This window comes from Aethalodelphis obliquidens, unplaced genomic scaffold (genome assembly GCF_003676395.1).
Source record: "Aethalodelphis obliquidens isolate GAN/ISIS:26980383/991018 unplaced genomic scaffold, ASM367639v1 scaffold16, whole genome shotgun sequence".
NCBI lineage: Eukaryota > Metazoa > Chordata > Mammalia > Artiodactyla > Delphinidae > Aethalodelphis > Aethalodelphis obliquidens.
Genome location: NW_020837960.1, coordinates 33,674,239 through 33,692,635, shown reverse-complemented (window position 1 = coordinate 33,692,635; position 18,397 = coordinate 33,674,239). Strand labels below are relative to the sequence as shown.

The following is an 18,397-nucleotide window of genomic DNA, read 5'->3' as shown; positions in this document are numbered from 1 at the left end:
CTGGTCCCGTTCTTTGGTGTAAGAGATACTGGGAGTGATCAGAGTGAATAGTGTCACCTTTCTTCAAGGTTGGTCTTAGAAAGTTTATGTGATTTTTATTTCTTAAGATAAAATTACTACTGGAAAAAGAAAACATGAAGATGATGAGCCAGTATTTGAACAAATTGAAAATACAGCCAATCCTTCTAGATGTCCTGTGAAAATGTTTGAATGCTACTTGTCTAAAAGGTAAGTGTTAATGACATTTGATTTTTTTAAATGGTAGTAACAGTTAGTTGCTGTGAATTTATGTCACCAAGAGGTGACATTTTTTTCCTTGGTCCTTTTTTTTAGATTTCTCTCTTTTCTCACTTATGAAGTCCTTTCAGTTATAACGTTTTTAGTCCTGTTATTATAAAATACCCAGCTTATACTTCATGTTTTAAGCACATGTTAAGAAATCGCTCTCTGCTAACGAAATGACTGCTGTACTTGTAGAGGGTCAGACAGTACATGTCTTAGGCTTTTTGGGCTGTGGTGTCTCTGTTGCAGCCAGCTCTGCTGTGGCAAGCAGAGAGCAGTCCTGCCTGGGCCTGGGTCCCAGTGACGCTCTGGTGAGAAGGTGGAGAGAGGCGAGTCCTCGGTTCTGGAGGGAGATCCCTGAGGTGTCGGCAGGGCGCAGCGTCTTCTCAGGGCCCTGTGCGTTCCAACTGCACCACTGCTTTCTCCCGCGGGTACCAACAGGCGTTTAAAATATTTTAAACCAGTGAAATTTTTGGAGACCACAAATTATTTTATGCTTGTTCATTATTTTAAGTATGCACTCTGTAATTTTTAAAAGGCAAGCATGAACTCAGAATGTATTTTCTTATGTAAACAGTTTTGTAAATTGTTTTTATAAATTTTCTCCAGGTTAACTCTCAAGAACCATAAAAGCAGTAATGTCACCTATAGGATGATTATTTTTAATAATTAATATTTCTGACGATAGTTTTGGGTGGCCCTGCACCAGTATCTGGATCTTCCAATGGTAGTAACTATTTATTAGTTGGAAATTCCTATCTCAGTATTATCTTATTTTAAAAATTATTTCTTTTGTGTAACGCTGTTAAGTATTTTTATTTTATGTTTTACTGTATTTCATCAATTCTAAGACACATTTCTCACATTTTATACTGTCTCTGAAACTGGGATGCATATTATAACTGATGCATCTTGAAATTATAATTGGCAGTGCTTTACTTGTTTAATGGCAGTATTAAAATAATGATTAAAAATAATGTTTCTATCGGTGTCTTGGATTCAGTGAAATACAGAAATTATAGTGGGAAAATAATCTTTTATTGTAGAAATTAACTTTTAGAATATCTCAGTGATAGAATATTTAATGTAGGTAATTATGCATGTGGTCTGCCCATGTAATGTGGTTAATGGTAGCAGAATTATTCTTGAAAGAAAAGAAGAAAGTTGTGAGGAATTTCGTGTACATACTGTGACATGGACTTTCTCCTTTCTCCTGAAGTCCACAGAATCTTAATCAGAGAATGGATGTTTTCTATTTGCAACCAGAACGCTCTAGCTCTGCAGACAGCCCTGTCTGGTACACGTCTGCTTCGTTGGACCGAAACACCTTGGAAAATATGCTCGTACGGGTTCTTTTAGTAAAAGATATTTATGATAAAGACAATTATGAACTGGACGAAGACACAGAGTAAAAAGGAACGTTTTAGAAGCAATCGGGAGAAAACAGCATTAGATAGTCATGCTGCTAGATCTTTACTATGGAAAACATTTCAAGTTTACTCCTTCTGTTTTGAGTTTTGTAGCAGTGTACCCACACTGGGTATTACCTTGTAAATAATCTGTGAGTGAAAGTTGCCATTATTCTATGTAGTGGTTTTAGGATACTTACAAATACATTCAAATTCTTTTTTTATTATTATTTATTTGATTAGGTATGTTTGTAACTTTTTACATTACAAGATATGAATGAGAATGTGCCACGTATAATTTTTTCTTGTAGTGAGAAACGCCCATATTGCACACCTCTGCTGTTGCAAAGCTTCCTGGAGAGGGGGCTCTTCTGCTGGGTTCTTGACAAGATGGTTGTGTGTGGGGAGCACCTACTAAAAGTTTAGAACTTGCAGTGTCTTTCAGAATTTTTAAAATAAACTGTAAACTAATAGGCTGGGTTTTTTGTTTTGTTTTTTTGCGGGGGTTTTGTTTGTTTTATGCTTTAGTTACTGAAGCCTTACCAGGTTATGTAGAGAGATACCATCTTCTGTACCAAAAATAGACAAGAAAATGCTGTCGATACTGGTGTACTGTAATGTGAATCTATACTGGTGAACAGAACTTTTTGTTCCCCTTATTAAAACCTTAGTGTCCTTTTCTCATTTGTGGCTTTCTGCATCACCCCAAACAATAATAATTATGTATGTATACTTATATATATGTGTGTGTATATGTACGTATGTGTATACACACACATATATAAAGAATGATGTTGATAACATGATCATGGAGACATTTTCTTTGCAAAAATGATGAAAATATAAAATTCTGTTTTCTGTGTCAGCCCTAAGTATCCCAAATCCCCTTCATTTATAAGCGTTTGGTTTTTCTCTCCCCTTGAAGATACAGGTCCTGTTTCCATCCCAGGTGGTGGTGGTACTCCACAGCTTCACCAACTTTATGAGAATTCTTGTGCCTGCCCTCAAATATGACTGATGCACACGCTGGGTATTTAAAAATGCCACTGCTGAGACTGTTGTCACGGAAAGTCGAGCTAGTTTAAGCGAGATAGCACCCGTTTCACTATGAGGGTTAGCAGGGCAGTGACTGACGGTTCAGGCTGATGGATAAAGTGTGTATGAAGGAAATGACGTTCGATGTTAGATTGTTTGGCTTTTACATTTTAATTACTTCTTACAGAAGATTGCATTAAAAAACTTCGTACTTCTGCATAGCGACTTATCCATTCAGACCTTTTCTTTTAGAACAAGAAGTTTACATAAAATCCTACCTTCTAAAAGGCCGAGGAAGTGGCGGCTGCAGTTATCATGAAGAACTCCTTTGGCTGACTTCACAGAGCTTGAGTGTGCTCATGTAGTCTTGCTTCCAGTTCCTCAGCCACCACAGTGATGTTCGTCACTAAAACTGTTTGGGGGAAATTGGGCTATTTTCCACAGTGGTTAAGCAATGTCTACACATCCCTTAAATATTTCTCTCTTCCTTGGGATAAATGTTAACATTCAGAAGAAATCTTCTCATTTATGATTTGGAAAATTTCACGAGTGTAATCAGCTGTATATTTAAGCAATAATTAACAAATATTTTTGGCATAAAAATTACTTTTTAATGTTCTAACTTGTTTTATAAGTTTGAATAACGTTTCTCTCCCTTAATTGATTTTGTATTTCTGGATTTGATAATCAGACTGACAGTAGCAAATCTCATACACTTAAATAGGTATAGATTGCTTGTTGTCTGTTTAATGAAGTAGTTAACATATTTAAAATATATAATACAAAACATTTCTCATCCTCACCTTTTTCCAGAACTACTGCTTTAAGCACTTTTCATATAAACGCATATTGTTGATTAAAGGTGATTAATCCTAACCATCTTTTATTCTTTGAACTGGTGCTATATTCCATCAAGAGCAATAAAGTTTTCCCCAAATGTCACTTAATGTATATTTTACCAAATACCCTACATTTCTGCTATGATCCCACTATTAATAGCACCTTGTCTTGCTATTTTCATTTCCTTTATTGTACATTTTGGCTTTTCTAAACAGAAGTGTCTACATAGTTTTGATATTGATATGATTAAGGATTTAGAGCTCTTGTCTTTGTCTTGATTGCAATCCAAGGATTGGTTAACTTGACTCTCGGGGGGGGGGGAGAAAAAAATAATACTATTTTATGAGAATTGTTTGTTCTGTGAAACTTGCTTCATCTAGAATATGTTTCGTTAGTTCCTGAATCTCCTTAGTTTGTGTGGTCCTAGATGACTGCTGAGAAAAGGGTAGTGAAATGATAGTTTCTTTCTGCTGCTTAGTGATTTCTGATGACGGCATCCTGTAAATATAATATTGTTGCCTTTAGATGTCTGTTGGAGATGCTATATTTTTCTGTTCTGAAGATTTTGCCGTTTAAAATGAATCAATACAAAAGTTTTTATCCATATTGAGAAAAGTGAATTTCCCATGCTAAATTGAATCTTCATTAACACTTTGCTTTTTTTTTTCTTTTTTTTTTTTAAGACTTTTAACTGTATTGGGTAATGTAAGATATTAAAGGACTTTTCTAGGCAAGAAGCTCAACTCTTCTTTTGGCCATAAAAATACTTTCTGTTTGAATAGTAGTTCATGTTTCTTTCTCTCCTACTGCGTGGAGTTGTTACCAGTGGATTGCACACACTGAGATAGGGAGAGGGTGTGTGTTGTGCTGTGCGTTCAGACTTCCGTCACTGTTTTCTGATGGGGTTTCCCTCTGTCCTGGGCGACTGCTTTGTGGTTGCGGTGGTAAGGAGTGCACCGTGTTAGGGTCACAGTGACGCAGAAGTGGTAACATCGCACAGTTTTGGTCTGTACTACTCTAATTTAATTGGTCCCTTTAATCTGAGATCTTAAATGTCTTGCAGTCTTAAACCACTATGAAAATTTACACTTTTATTTTGCCAGTTATTTCCAAAATGTATTGTTATACGCATATAACTTATGTTCTGAGTGGACCCTGCCTGTAGGATCATCTCCTTACCCCCTCAAACAACGCAGTCGTGAAAGTGTGCATGAAAATATTTTTAAAGAATAAATTTCTTTAACGAAATTACAATACTGTTGAATTTTCCCCCTTAATGAGCCCCTTACTCATTTTTAGAGAAGCTCTTTGGATTTTAATTTTTCCATTCTACTGTGTTCTTAGGAATAGACCATTGTTAATGTTGTTTTCCTGTATTAAGTACTTTTTTTGTCGTTTCTGGGTATATCATGCTTGAAAATGATACCACGTAACAAAATCTTATAAATTTAGAAGTTGATGACCAGAGCAGGTTAATTGTGTCAGTCTGGATCTGAGAGTAGAAACACTTAAAATGCTGTCTCAATTTGTACTTTTTTTCCCCTCTTTACTTAGAAGCTAGGTACCCCAAAATACCTAGAGGGTATTTACTTAGAGGGGTACCCCAAATAAGTTGCTGTAATCCCCTGCCTTACAATGAACTGGACAAGAGAAAGTTGTTCTTAATATCTGGACATATAATGTCCTAATTGATTACTGAGTTAAACAATCCATGAATTTAGACCTTTTGAGAAAAAAGAACCAAAGAGAAACTAAGATTTAATCTGTAAATAAAGTACATATTAGGAATAGAACCGGAGGGGGTCCACAGATCCTGTGGGTATACCAACGGAGGTCTTTGTATCGTTGGATAACTCCTCAGAGGTAAACTCAGCACATGAAAATTCACTATCCCAAAATCTAAACAACAAATCTTTGTTTCATATTTCCCCTGTGCTAAAGAGCTACTGCCAACCATGGTAGTTAGGGAGGGAGAGAAAATAAAAGATTAAGACAGCAGTGTTCCAAAGGTTACAATTATGAGGGTAAACAAGATATACTTGTATGGTTATTTAACTCCTAGGGAACACGTAGGGAATGTATCCATAATAGTTTAAAACAGACAAGATTGTGGACACTCAGAAATACCCTAAAAGGCTATTATGGTCTAGAGTAGTTTTCATAGAATTTGCACCACCTGTGGTTTATTTAGATTCCTGTAACCTTGACATTGCTTATGGCTCTATAAGAAGTGGTCAGTGGAGCAATTTCTGGTTATTTTAATGGTTCCATTTTGGTGGCATCAGTCCTCACCTCTGGCTTTCAGACTAACTTGTAATAGCACCCAAAGGGGTCGCTAGAGCATGAGTTAGAGATAATACTGAAAAGTATGAAACCACATTGAATTAAGATAATTCCGCTTCTAGGTTATGTGATGTGGATGGAACATACGAGGTCCAGTACATTATAGAAATTTAAAAGAACTTCAGCCACTGAGGATTTATTTCATAGCAATTACTTTTGAAAAAATAGAATCTCAAATTTATTTTAAATCACCGGTGTCGCTGCTCGTAACCCTATGAGCAGATGAAACGTTTCCATTTTGATTACGTATTTGTACTTCTAAACTGCCGTCAGCAGATGGCAGTAGTGTACAGCACCAGGCTTCAGTTGCTTTTTTGTCTCTATACGACTGTAAGTATACTGTAGTCCCTTAGCAGAAATTCTTGGGGGTTTAGAATTCAGAATTTTCTTTTTCAAAAATAACGTGTGCTTGTAGGTTACATAGGACCCTCAGTGGGCTCGGGGCAACACCCTGTAATCAGTATCTCCTCAGCGATAAATCAGGTATCGGTAGTGACGGGGTGAGCGGTGTGCGGCCACAGAAAGCTTTGCATGGCTTAGCTCGGCTTTTGTCACAAGCACAAAAAGCTAGATTTTCAAACAACTTGGATCTCAGACTTGCTGATGAGGAATTGCAAGCCTGTAATAAAACTAGTGGCAGATCTAGGATTTTCCTTCAATAAAACATCTAGTATTTCTCTCTTAGCATCGCTTAGTTTGGGTAGAGGTAACTGAAGGCTTACCGTAAAATGTGTGTATTCGATTTAAAGGAAAATGGAAGGAATGCTTAGAACAGGCATAAATAAAATGGCAGTTGTAGAGCCATTATTGAATGCTGAGACTTAAGAACAACTGCTTTCTTTTACTTTCCTTTTTGCCTCAGTATTTGTAGCATGACTGTTATACATAAATGTGATAGGGCTTTCTGAGTGGCTGCTGTCGTTTCCTGGAGCCATTGTTTATTCATTCAACAAACACTCGGGTGATGGTTCTCTCAGGTACCCTAAGCCAGGTACTGGGAGCACAGTGCCTCTTCTCAAAGACTTAGTCTAGTTGGAGAGAAGCGAAAGTGTGATGGAATGTCAGAATAAGATGGGGCCATGGGCCTTATTGAGCACAATCACTTGTACGATGAAATAAGTTTAATACACAGGTCTAGTAACTTATCAAGCCCCTGCTCTTAGTGAGCCCAGCTCTCCAGTCCTGAGTGCAGGCCAGGTCTCTGTACTGTGCCCCCTGCTTCCCATCCTGCAGAGGGAGAGTGGGCACCGACTGCCCAAATAGGGCAGGGCCGCACCACTGGCCACGGTCACGGGCGCCATGCTGCAGGAGCAGGTGTTTCACCAGAAGGTAAGGTCACGGGCTGGGGCAAGTGTGCTTCCCTGCTCTGTCCCGAGCACCTGGAGAAGCTCCCAGCATACACTAGGTGGTCATAAATGTTTGTTGAGTGAATTTTTATTTTTTTTATTTTGGACAATTCTCATTCTTTTTGGTAAATATTCTGCTTTAGATTTAAAAAAAATATTTTGGGTAAGATTATTTTGTAAAAGCAGTAAAGTATTAAATTGTTATAATAAAGGGGAAACATTTTAATACAACAAATATATCTGAAACCTCACCCTCTTGGCATATCAATATTTCCTCCATCTGGTCCTTATGCATATGTTCATGTGATTTGTATATAAATACATTTATATTCTACCTTGGCATTGATAGATCATAAGTATTTTTAATGTAGTTCCCCTGAGCATTTTTGTGTGTGTGTGTGGTACGCGGGCCTCTCTCTCTCTGTTGTGGCCTCTCCCATTGCGGAGCACAGGCTCCGGACGCGCAGGCTCAGCGGCCATGGCTCACGGGCCCAGCCGCTCCGCGGCACGTGGGATCCTCCCGGACCGGGGCACGAACCCGCATCCTCTGCATCGGCAGGTGGACTCTCAACCATTGTGCCACCAGGGAAGCCCTGAGTGAATTATTGATTGTAAGTACCTTAACATTCAAGCACCTTGAAAGTGAACCATGGGGAGCATGACCTGCGATCCGTGAAATAACGCCTGCATTTTGGTTCGCCTTTGACGCTAGTCTCCTGGATGCTTTGTGTGTGTCAGTCCGATTTGCCCTGCGTTCGCTGGTGCTGCTTGAGCTCCTGTAACCTTCCATTTATGACGGCCGAGGGGTTGGGATGTACGTCTTGATGATTTGTAGTCGTGATCAAAATAGAGACACTTAAAAATCACTTGTGAAGTTTGTTAAAAATGCAAATTTCTGGGACTTCCCTGGTGGTCCAGTAGTTAAGAAGCCGCCTTCCAATTCAGGGGACACGGGTTCGAGCCCTGGTCTGGGAAGATTCCACGTGCTGTGGAGCAACTAAGCCCGTGCGCCACAACTACTGAGCCTACGCTCTAGAGCCTTCGAGCCACAGCTACTGAAGCCCATCCGCCTAGAGCCCGTGCTCCACAAGAGAAGCCACTGCAATGAGAAGCCCGCGCACCGCAATGAACAGCAGCCCCCGCTCACTGCAACTAGAGAAAGCCCACGTGCAGCAATGAAGACCCAACGGAGTGAAACATAAATAAATTTATTTTAAAATATCTGCCACAAACATTTTTTAAAAAAAATGAAATAGAATTGAACAGAATAGAACTTAATACGGGCATTTTTCTCATGAAAGTTGTTCTGTACTTGTGTACTGAAATATGCTTTTGGGTCAGAGTTTGAAAGGCCCCCTGTAGGAAACTCACTGAGAGAAGCCATATATCCGTGGAAGGACTTGCTGTTAATGGGAGCCTTCTGTTTTGTTTTCAGTCCCGCTTTCTTAGTTTCACCTACACGAGCTGCAGCGAATTGTGAACACATAAGCTTTTCGTTTCGCCGTAACTAAGTGGCCGCCCGGCTCATTGGAGATGGACATTTTGTCTGCCTGTTCCCATAAGTTTGAGGCTTTTTTTTCTTCCAGGGTGTCTGTGGGAATGAGATGAATAGTTGCTGGAGTGCTTTCTGTGGGAAAGCCCATGAGGCATTGTTGATATGGTCTCCAAGTAAAGCTCGGTGAGTGGTGCAGCTGTGAGCCCAGTTCAGATCTTCCCCGGGTCTGAATGCCCCTTCACCCCTCTGCTGTCCACTTCCTGTTCTGCTCGACGCCGGCCATCCAGGAACTGCTTCCGCTGATAGAAGGAATGTTGCGTAAGCATCTACCAAGACCAGAGTAAAGGCTGAGCAGCAGCAGAATTCTGGAAGGTAGGCAGATGGACTTGGAGGCCACGGACAGCCGGCCCTGGAGCAGGTGCCCTGCCTGCCCCTCACCCGCTGCTCTGGCCACCCACTGTTTCTCCTCAATTATCTTCAGACCTTTTCCTCTCTCCTCAAATCTAACACTTTCCCCCGTACTGAAGCTCAGGGGTCAGTAAACGCACATAAAGGGCCAGAGTCAATATTCGAGACAACGTGAAGCATGGTATGTGGGCATTTGCAAGAGAAAACACATTTCCACAGGGTTTCTACTGACCAAATTCGAAGTATAATAATTGAGTACAACATTTCCTAATACGCAGCTACAATGAGGAGGATGGAAGGCTTCACTGTCATCAGAATCGATTGCAAATGTTCATCTCTTAGCTTTTATGTATTTCTCTTTGGAAAATGTGTTTTCAAACATAAGTACGGCCACATGTTGCTCTCAGTCCGTGAGCACAGGGATTTAATTAAGCACGTTTCTCACTTGGGAGGCGTTTGTACAACTTCCCAGATTTTGATATCAATTTGATGTTTGCCTCTTAGCAAGTCATTATGTTGCAGATTCATCACTTCCAAATGAAGATTAGAGAGAATCTCCTCAGTTGCAAAAGCTAAGTACAATTTGAAACACGGAATTTTCCTTTACAATTGCATTGGTCTTTGAAAAACACTGCTGGAGCTGTCGATTGAGCTTGGAAGATATACCTGCTCTATGTGTGTGTGTGTGTGGGAAACGTGTGTGGGAACCGAGGTGCTGCTGCTCTCACTTGGGACAGCCTGAGAAGTGACGTTACTTGGGATTCAGGCAGCGTTTGTTGCTGGAAGTAACTGCAGTGTGTTTTGTGTACAAGCACTGCCTTGGAGAACACTGTGTTTTGATGTGGTGGGTCTGCACTGGTAAGAAATAAATACGTGCCATGGGGGCGCAGGGCGGTACGCCCAGCGCTCGTCATTTTAGGTTGACTTAACCTAAAATGGGAACTTCATCAAGCCTGCAACAGCAGCTGATTTCCTGTGACAGTGGTTGGGTGCCGTTCTGCCTGTTCGGCCCGGGGGCCGCCTGGCCGTGGACTGCGTGTGGCCTGTGACCCAACACCCAGAACTGATGGCGGGAGAGTCCCCGCGAGGGGCTTGCCCTGACACCTCTGGCTCAATGTTCACCTCAGGGCCCGCTGGTGAGCGGATAACCCCCTGAACACTTCCATTTCAACGAAGGCGGCTTCTACTCCACACGCGTTTTTGCACCGTTAGTCACATCTTCCCAGATGCCGCTTTCAGGTTTTCTTGAGTGAGTGTTGCGTCAGCTTGTTCGAAGACATTCTTGTCTGTAGTTGTCACCTACAGGCAAATCATGGAGGCCAGTCTTCAGTCCCTTCAGACTCGGCATTGACTTCTTGGAGAGACAGCTAAGCCATTTGGGTAAAAAATCTTTTCACTCTTCAAGAGCTGAGGAAAAGCACTTGAAAACATTTGCCTCATTTTTCAATTTTTGACTCTTCAACTCTGAGCTACTCTTTTGCCAAAAGGCTGAGCTTGTTTTCTCTGGATACATTTCTGTGGCTGCTGCAATCAGATGATTTGATTTGCTCCATAAATGCGCACCTGGCCGACGGATGAGCCGCTTGGAAACTGACTTTGGTTGCCTGCTGGAATGAGGTATTCCATCGCGTTTTCTAGCTTTCTGACCGTCGCTCTCTCGTAAGTTGGAAACCCCGGGATGGAGCCCCGGTCTGGTCGTGTCGTGCATATCTCATTCCTTCAGCACAGCTGGGGGTCTTTGCAAAAGCAGCACAACAAACGCCCTGTAATTCAATAACAGTGATGTGGCGTGACATCTGGAGAACGTTTTGTTTCAACGTGGTGGGTTTGCACTGGTAAAAAAAATAAATACGTGACACGGGGGCACGAGCAATACACCCAGCACATGAAGCACTGCCTGCCCGCTGCTGGGAGAGGCCGGACCACCCTGTGCATCTAAGCTGCCCTGGAGGATACGCAGCTGCAAAGGCATGGCTGTGTTCCAATAAGACTTTAGTTGTGGACACTGAAATTTAAACTTCTTATGTCACGAAATATTTTAAATTAATTTCTGAACCATTAAAAAATGTAAAAAAGTCATCGTTGGCTAGTGTGCTGCACAGAAACAGGCGGTGGGCGAGGTGTGCTGAGTTGCTTGCCCTGCCTCTTACTTCAGTGGAAAACATGAGAGGTGTCCAAGCCGGCAGAAGGCTCCGTGGGTCCCCGTCACATTCACCTACAGCACGTGGGCCTCTCCTGCCAGCCTGCGGTCCCTTGTAGGGCTTGTCTTTCAAAATCCTCTGAAATTGCCCTCACACTGTGGCAGAATTCCTCAGAGTTGTCTGTCCTCATGGTCCTTAACTCCTGTTTTCTCTGAAATGTTGAGAAGTTTTCTGTCCATCATCCCACTAGGCGAGCTCACTGTGTCACCAGGACCCGTGGAGACTGAGGCCTCGTGTTACTAGCCAGCCAGCAGCTGCAGGTCACTGCCTCTTTCTGAAATGCTTTTTAAAACTTAGTTTCCCGTATTCTACGTTCTCCTGATTCTTCTACTTTGTATAACGCCTCTTCTTGGTATTTTGATAATATCCCCCTTGTTCTCTGACCTCTAAAAGCTGGGGTGTCTGTTCTATTAACTGAGCCCTTTGGGCTCTCGTGTGGGCTCAGCGGCTCTAAGTGCTGTCGATACGCTATGGACTTCATCACACGTGTGAAAGTAAACATCTCCAAACTGAGGAATAAAGGGAAGAATGGCTTTATTTTGCTCTAGTACTTTAGCTGCATTAACTCAGTTGATGCAATCGCCCTGAAAGCCAGGCTTTTACGATCTGTAAAAGGCCAGATAGGAACCATTTTAGGCTTTGTGGGCCTCTTAACAGTTTTGTCTCATGTTGTTCTTTGAGTTTTTTCAACCTTTTAAAAATGTAAAAATCATTCTCAGCTCACAGGCCACGCAGACACAGGTTGTGGGCCAGATCTGGGCTGTGGGTTGTGTGCTGGCCTCACTAGGAGCCATTGTAGGGTAGTTGTATCATCCCCATTTTGCAGATGGAGAAACTGAGGTACAAAGAGGCTGAGTAACTTGCCCAAGCTCACCAGCTAGGAGGTGATGGAACTAGGGTTCCCATGGGTGGCTCCAGACACCACGTGTTCAGTCACTAGACTAGTGTCTAGAAATACATCCAACAAAGAGCTAGTGATTTATGCCCCAGCATCCCAGGAATTGGATTAAGCAGATACCCTGAAGATAGGGTGTAGTAGATGGTTTAAAAGTCTGTAAAATAACCTGTTTAGCCCTCTCCAAAATCCTCTGCCCTAGCAATGCAGCGTTCCCCAGGCCCATGGAGTCTGGAGGCTCAGGGGAGGGTGAGGCTGAGGGCCACAGACGCCAGGCGGGACCGACAGGAGGGCTGGTGGGAGACCCAGCCTAGCGCCCAGGAAGCTGGAGATCTGGGGCACACGCCCACCGCGGGAAACAGACGAGCCCAGGACAAGAGGCAGAGACCCCAGTCTGCTCCCCACGGTGAGCCTCCCCTGAGTCTGGCAGGAGCCCCTGCTCATGTCCACAGCCTCCTGTCTGGTGTCTTCTCGTTCTGGAGAAAGGACGGAAACTTCCAACTGGAAAGATGGACATCCAAATAAAAGGAAGGTGCAAGAAAAAACTACCGTGGAGGAAGCAGAAGAAAACTTTTAAAAAATTTAAGTTATATCTGAGGGAAGATAAACATACAGGAAGCAATCAGAAGCTATGGAAAAGAAATGTTAAGACAGATTAAAAATGCGATGGAGGGACTTCCCTGGTGGCACAGTGGTTAAGAATCCGCCTGCCGATGCAGGGGACGTGGGTTCAATCCCTGGTCCGGGAAGATCCCACATGCTGCGGAGCAACTAAGCCCGTGCGCCACAACTACTAAGCCTGCGCTCTAGAGCCGGCGAGCCACAACTGCTGAGCATGTGTGCCACAACTACTGAAGCCCGCGTGCTCCACAACAAGAGAAGCCACCGCAATGAGAAGCCCCCACACAGCAATGTAGAGTAGCACCCGCTCGCCACAACTAGAGAAAGCCAACGCGCAGCAACGAAGACCCAACGCAGCCAAAAATAAATATTAAAAATATATACGATGGAAATACCCAGTAGAAAGACTGGATAACAAGGTTGAGAAGGTTTGCATAAAGTCGAGCAAGAAGATGAAAAAGGGCAAAGTATGAGACAAAAGAAAACCTGAGCTTCAGCCTAGGAGGTCCAACACGAAACAACCAGAACTTCCAGAAAGAACAGGAAATGCAGGGGAGGAAGACGGAAGAGGGCCCAGGGCGCACCGAGTAACTATAGACTGTGACCCAAGACACACTGTTGGGAAATTTAAACAGTCTGCATGTGAAGAAAAGATTCTAAAGGGATCCACAGAGGAAGGATTAAAAAAACAGATCACATACAAAAGATGAGGAGTCAGATGTCATCAGGCTTTTCAGCAGTGGCGCGGTGCCTTTAAAACTGAGACAAGTGATTTCCAGTTTGGAGTTCTGTAGCGTGCCAGACTTCCAGGGTGTGTTCAGGTATGCAAGTTCTCAGGAAGTTTACCTTTTGGACACATTTGTCCAAAAGCAACGCAATTCCCCCCCAAAATGAGGTGACCAAGGATGAAAGGGAAAAATGGGGGTCCAGGAACAGGATGGGCGGGAGGTGACGGGTCGGGACCAGGGTGCGTCCCGGCCCTGCCTTGTGGTGCTGGAGCTGGACCTGCACACGTCTCCTCTGTGATGTCACAGTGTCAGGTCTCGCTGGAGGGCACTGGAGGGCCTGGAGAGAGTAAGGGGCTGGCTTCTCTTGGGTTTCAGGCGTTGGTTTTCTCTTTTCCAGGCAAGATGGCCAGGTTTCACTGAAACCTCAGCGTTGGCACATCACCCACCTTTTCTGCCAACAGGAGGTCACAAGCACAGGTCTCTGCCCGGGGTGGGGGGGAGGGCAGAGACAGCAGCTCCCTGCCCCGATGTTTTCACACTTAGAGTTGTCAATTCCCTAATTACTAGTTAATAATTGTGTTAAATTTTCTCTGTTCGTATTACTGGTGTGCTGTCTCCTGGCTGGACCCTGACTGCACACACGGTACTATAAACACTGAAACGTATTTTGCCAAAATGTGGGATGTGGTTGTGTTGGGACAGTGGTGTAGGGAGACGTTTCTGGGTGGGTACACGAAGGGTGGGTGTAGAAGCAGGGCCAGTCTTCTGTGGTGGGGAGTCAGGAGACGATACACATTTTAAAACTCAAGAAAATGCACTGCAAGTATGTTTAGAAATACGGTTGTAATGACCAGAGGAAAGAGCTAAGTGATATGGAAGTTCTTGCCTTTGGGCAACAGGACAGGAATCAGGAGTGTGACAGGAGACGGCTAGGTCTTGCTATTTGCCCTTGGTACCGCTTTGTTTTTAAATCATGTAAATGTACTACTGAAAAAAAAAATTAATTCACAATAACCAAAAGGTGGAAACAACCCAAATATTTATAGATTATGGATAAACAATGTGTGTAGATACAATGAGATATTACTTAACCTTGAAAGGGAAGGAAATTCTGATACATGCTACAACATGGATGAACCTTAAAAACATTGTGCTAGGTGAAATAAGCCAGACACAGAAGGAAAAGACTTATGATTCCATTTATATGAAGTACCTAGAATAGGGAAACTCATTGAGACAAAGGAGAATGGTGGGTGCCAGGGGCTGAGGGGAGGGAGAATGGGGAATTAGTATTTAATGGGTACAGAGTCTCAGCTTGGGAAGATGGAAGAGTTCCGGAGCTGGATGGTGGAGGTGACTGCACGTCAGTGTGGATATACTTAATGCCGCTGAACCACACACTGAAAAATGGTTACAGTGGAGAGTTCCATGTATATTTTATAAGAATGAGAAATTTTAAGTCTGATAAAAATTGGTGCATTAAAAATATGAGTCTCAGAGAAAGAGCATTAATTCACGTTCGCGACTTGAAATAGGAACGTCTGTGAGGAGCTTGAGACTTAGCCTGAGCGTGAATTTTAATTTGGTCGTCTCTGTGCCAGCGTCAGTGTCCCCCTTCCTCACCTGGGCCGCCGCCTCGCCTCCTTATCTGGGTCGTGATTTCGCCCCAGCGACGAACCAGGTGTGTTGGGAGCTGCACTTGGGTCCCAGCACCGCCCCCCTACCAGGGCGTACGTGGACGCCCTGGAGGTGGGACAGCGGCCCTCGCGGGCTCCCCGCGGTCACACAGGACAGACGGCGGATGGACAGACGGACGGGGAGGGGAGGCGCGGGGGCGTGGGGCGAGCCTGCGGTCGGGTACCTGTGTCCTGTGGGTGGGGGGGAGGTGGGGCGCTCGTTTCTCCCGCGGGTCCGCCGACCCCCGACCAAGCGCTGTGCTCGGAGTCCCGGGGCCGAGGCTCCAACAAGCGCGACCCGGACGTTCCGGGAGAGTCACCGTCGGGCACTCACCGAGAGGCCTTGCGGGGGTAGGGGGTGCGCCGAGGGTGGGGCTGCTTCTGCACCGACGGGCTGGCGCGGGGTGCGTGGAATGCGCGGGGCCCCCGGGATGCGCGCGGTCCCGGGATGCGCGGAGTGCATGGGATGTGCGGGGTCCCTGAGGCGCCTGGCCCGGGTGCGGCCGGGAACGGCCCCATCGCAGACAGGCTCCGCAGGGGGCGCCGCGGGCGGGCGGGCTGAGCGCGCTGCTGGAGCCGTTTCCGAATAATCCTTTTAAACATTTGCTCGCTCGTGACTTTAACAGAGATGCTGATCCGGGAGTGGTGGCAGGTGGAGAGGCTTGGAGGAAGGACCAGCCTCTCTGAAGGCCGCCGGGGAGGCGTCGGATTTGCACCCAGTCGGCGGACAGAGGATCCCCTGGGGCCTTCCTTGGAGGCGGTGGGGCATCCACGGCGGGGCAGCCTTCCCGGGGGCCTGGCCTCCTCCCCAGACGGCCCAGGACAAAGTGTCTTCTCCCCACACCTGCTGTTCCTTCTGCAAAGTCCGTCTTTCTTCGCCTGGTTCCGTTCTGGTCATGTTTTGTGCCCGTAGACGGGCCCCAGGACCACCGGACACCCCAACTGCAGGCCACGTGCCCGGGTCCAGAGGTGGGGCTGGCCTTGCAGTAGGGCTCGGCGCACAGTGGGCACTGAAGGGTAACTCTTGTTATTATTATTACAGGAAGTTGATAGCTTACAACATTCTTCAGTTGAGAAGCTGCAGGAGAAAAACTATGCCCTTTCCCCAGAACTTGAAAGGAAAAAAAATCTTTACTGAAGTACTAGCTGTTGTTCCAGAGCCTGTCTGGATACACTTGAGCTTGTTCCTCTGTGTGAAAAACAGTATGTTTTGACTTAAGCTGGTGGGTAGTTAAGCAGCTTCATGCCTCCACGTCTTGAAAGCCTTGTATGTGTTGGTCGGGCGCATTCATGATTTTGTTCCCCACTGTGTGTGCAAGAAGGAACGAGGTTTTCTCTTTGGCAACGTGGGATGGATTCCTGTGCGTGACATTTCCAGTGACTCGGGGGAGCATCAACCAAGAAAGAAATGGGTTGATTTTGTAACTGAAATCTCAACTCTGCGGTAGATTCCAGAAGCCCTCAAATCTAGGTGAGTTTTGCTCAAAGACTGTGAAAAAGCAAACCTTCTGAAATAAGAGGTAATGGTTTAAATCCCCGTTTGTCTTTCTTCTCCCCCTAGTCTGGTGATGTGGACCAGAAGCTTCTCCATCCTATTGAATTGAATCTCTGAGATAATCATGTGGTCAAGCTTTCAGTCAACACACAACAAAGAGCCACAGCTACACAGTGACGCTGTGATGAGGGGCTGATGGACCACATGTTGGTGACCTGCAGGGAACCAGGAGCAGGAAGCAAAACAGATTCTAAAGAGCTTTTTTTAATCAGACATAGTAGAAAGTAATTAATTACATTTTGGAGTTAAGATTTTTAAATAATAGCTTTCTGGACAATTCTCATTCTTTTTGGTAAATATTCTGCTTTAGATTTAAAAAAATATTTTGGGTAAGATTATTTTGTAAAAGCAGTAAAGAATATTAAATTGTTATAATAAAGGGGAAACATTTTAATACAACAAATATATCTGAAACCTCACCCTCTTGGCATATCAATATTTCCTCCATCTGGTCCTTATGCATATGTTCATGTGATTTGTATATAAATACAATTACATTTATATTCTACCTTGGCATTGATAGATCATAAGTATTTTTAATGTAGTTCCCCTGAGCAATTTTTTGTGTGTGTGTGTGGTACGCGGGCCTCTCACTATCGTGGCCTCTCCCGTTGCGGAGCACAGGCTCCGGACGCGCAGGCTCAGCGGCCATGGCTCACGGGCCCAGCCGCTCCGCGGCATGTGGGATCCTCCCGGACCGGGGCACGAACCCGCGTCCCCTGCATCGGCAGGCGGACTCTCAACCACTGCGCCACCAGGGAAGCCCTCGAAGCTTTATTTAAATGGGACCCACAGATGGTTTTTAAATAGGTGAGTGACTTCAAAATGGAGCTTTAAAATATTAATATGAGTGGTTTTGTTCAGGATGGGCTGAACTGGGCCCAGTCTGCAGGCAGAGAACGCAGTCCGATGGCCAGGGAGCAGGTGGTAGGAATAAACGTGAGAGTTGCCAGGCAGGGGAACTGGGGCGGAAGCGCGGGCGGGATGTGGGATTGAAGGGGACGGGAGCTGGCGGTCGTTCTCAGGTTCTGAAGGAGGGCCGTGGCGAGCAGCACACAGCCCGGGCAGACCTTTCATCAGCTTTGCTTGCGCTGTCGGGATCCAGGTGTGACCCTGAAGAGCAAGGGCACCTCCGTGATGACAGACTAGGCATGGACGGGATCTCAGGAGAACCCTAAAGGGAAGAGAGCAAAGGACAGGGACTCTGGGAATGGCCACATTTAAGGAGAAGAGAGAGAAGAACAAATAGGGCACGTCCAGGAGCTAGGCGGGCGGGGCTGAAGAGGGTCCCGGGCATCAGATGCACTGGGGCCGACAGGGATGCTGAGTTAAGAACACAGACCAGGAGCTTGGGAAGAGGAGGCCACCCCCATCTGAGGACTTCGCTGGTGAAGGGAGTGGAGATCAGAGCCCAGCCTCCCTCCGGAGGCCGCCCTGGAAGCAGGCACTGCAACTGTCAGAGGGCAATGTGTTCCCACTCACTGGCCTCTGAGAGGCTCTGTGAGGGCAGACTCAGCCCACTGGCCCTTTCCCATCCACACAGTCTCGTCATGAGCTTATGCC

At 45.0% G+C, this 18,397-nt stretch overlaps 1 protein-coding gene across 4 annotated transcripts in view; it reads left to right on the top strand.

The window, feature by feature from the left end:
* The window catches only part of ZMYM2 (zinc finger MYM-type containing 2), an 84,192-nt gene extending 81,817 nt beyond the window's left edge, over positions 1–2,375 (top strand). For all 4 annotated transcript variants that reach the window (XM_027116750.1, XM_027116749.1, XM_027116748.1 and 1 more), the window contains 2 exons: positions 108–228; positions 1,502–2,375. In XM_027116750.1, coding sequence (XP_026972551.1) covers positions 108–228; positions 1,502–1,694 — 314 coding nt within the window. In that variant the 3' untranslated portion in view covers positions 1,695–2,375. The remainder of the gene's footprint in view (positions 1–107; positions 229–1,501) is intronic.
* Positions 2,376–18,397: the final 16,022 nt, after the last annotated feature.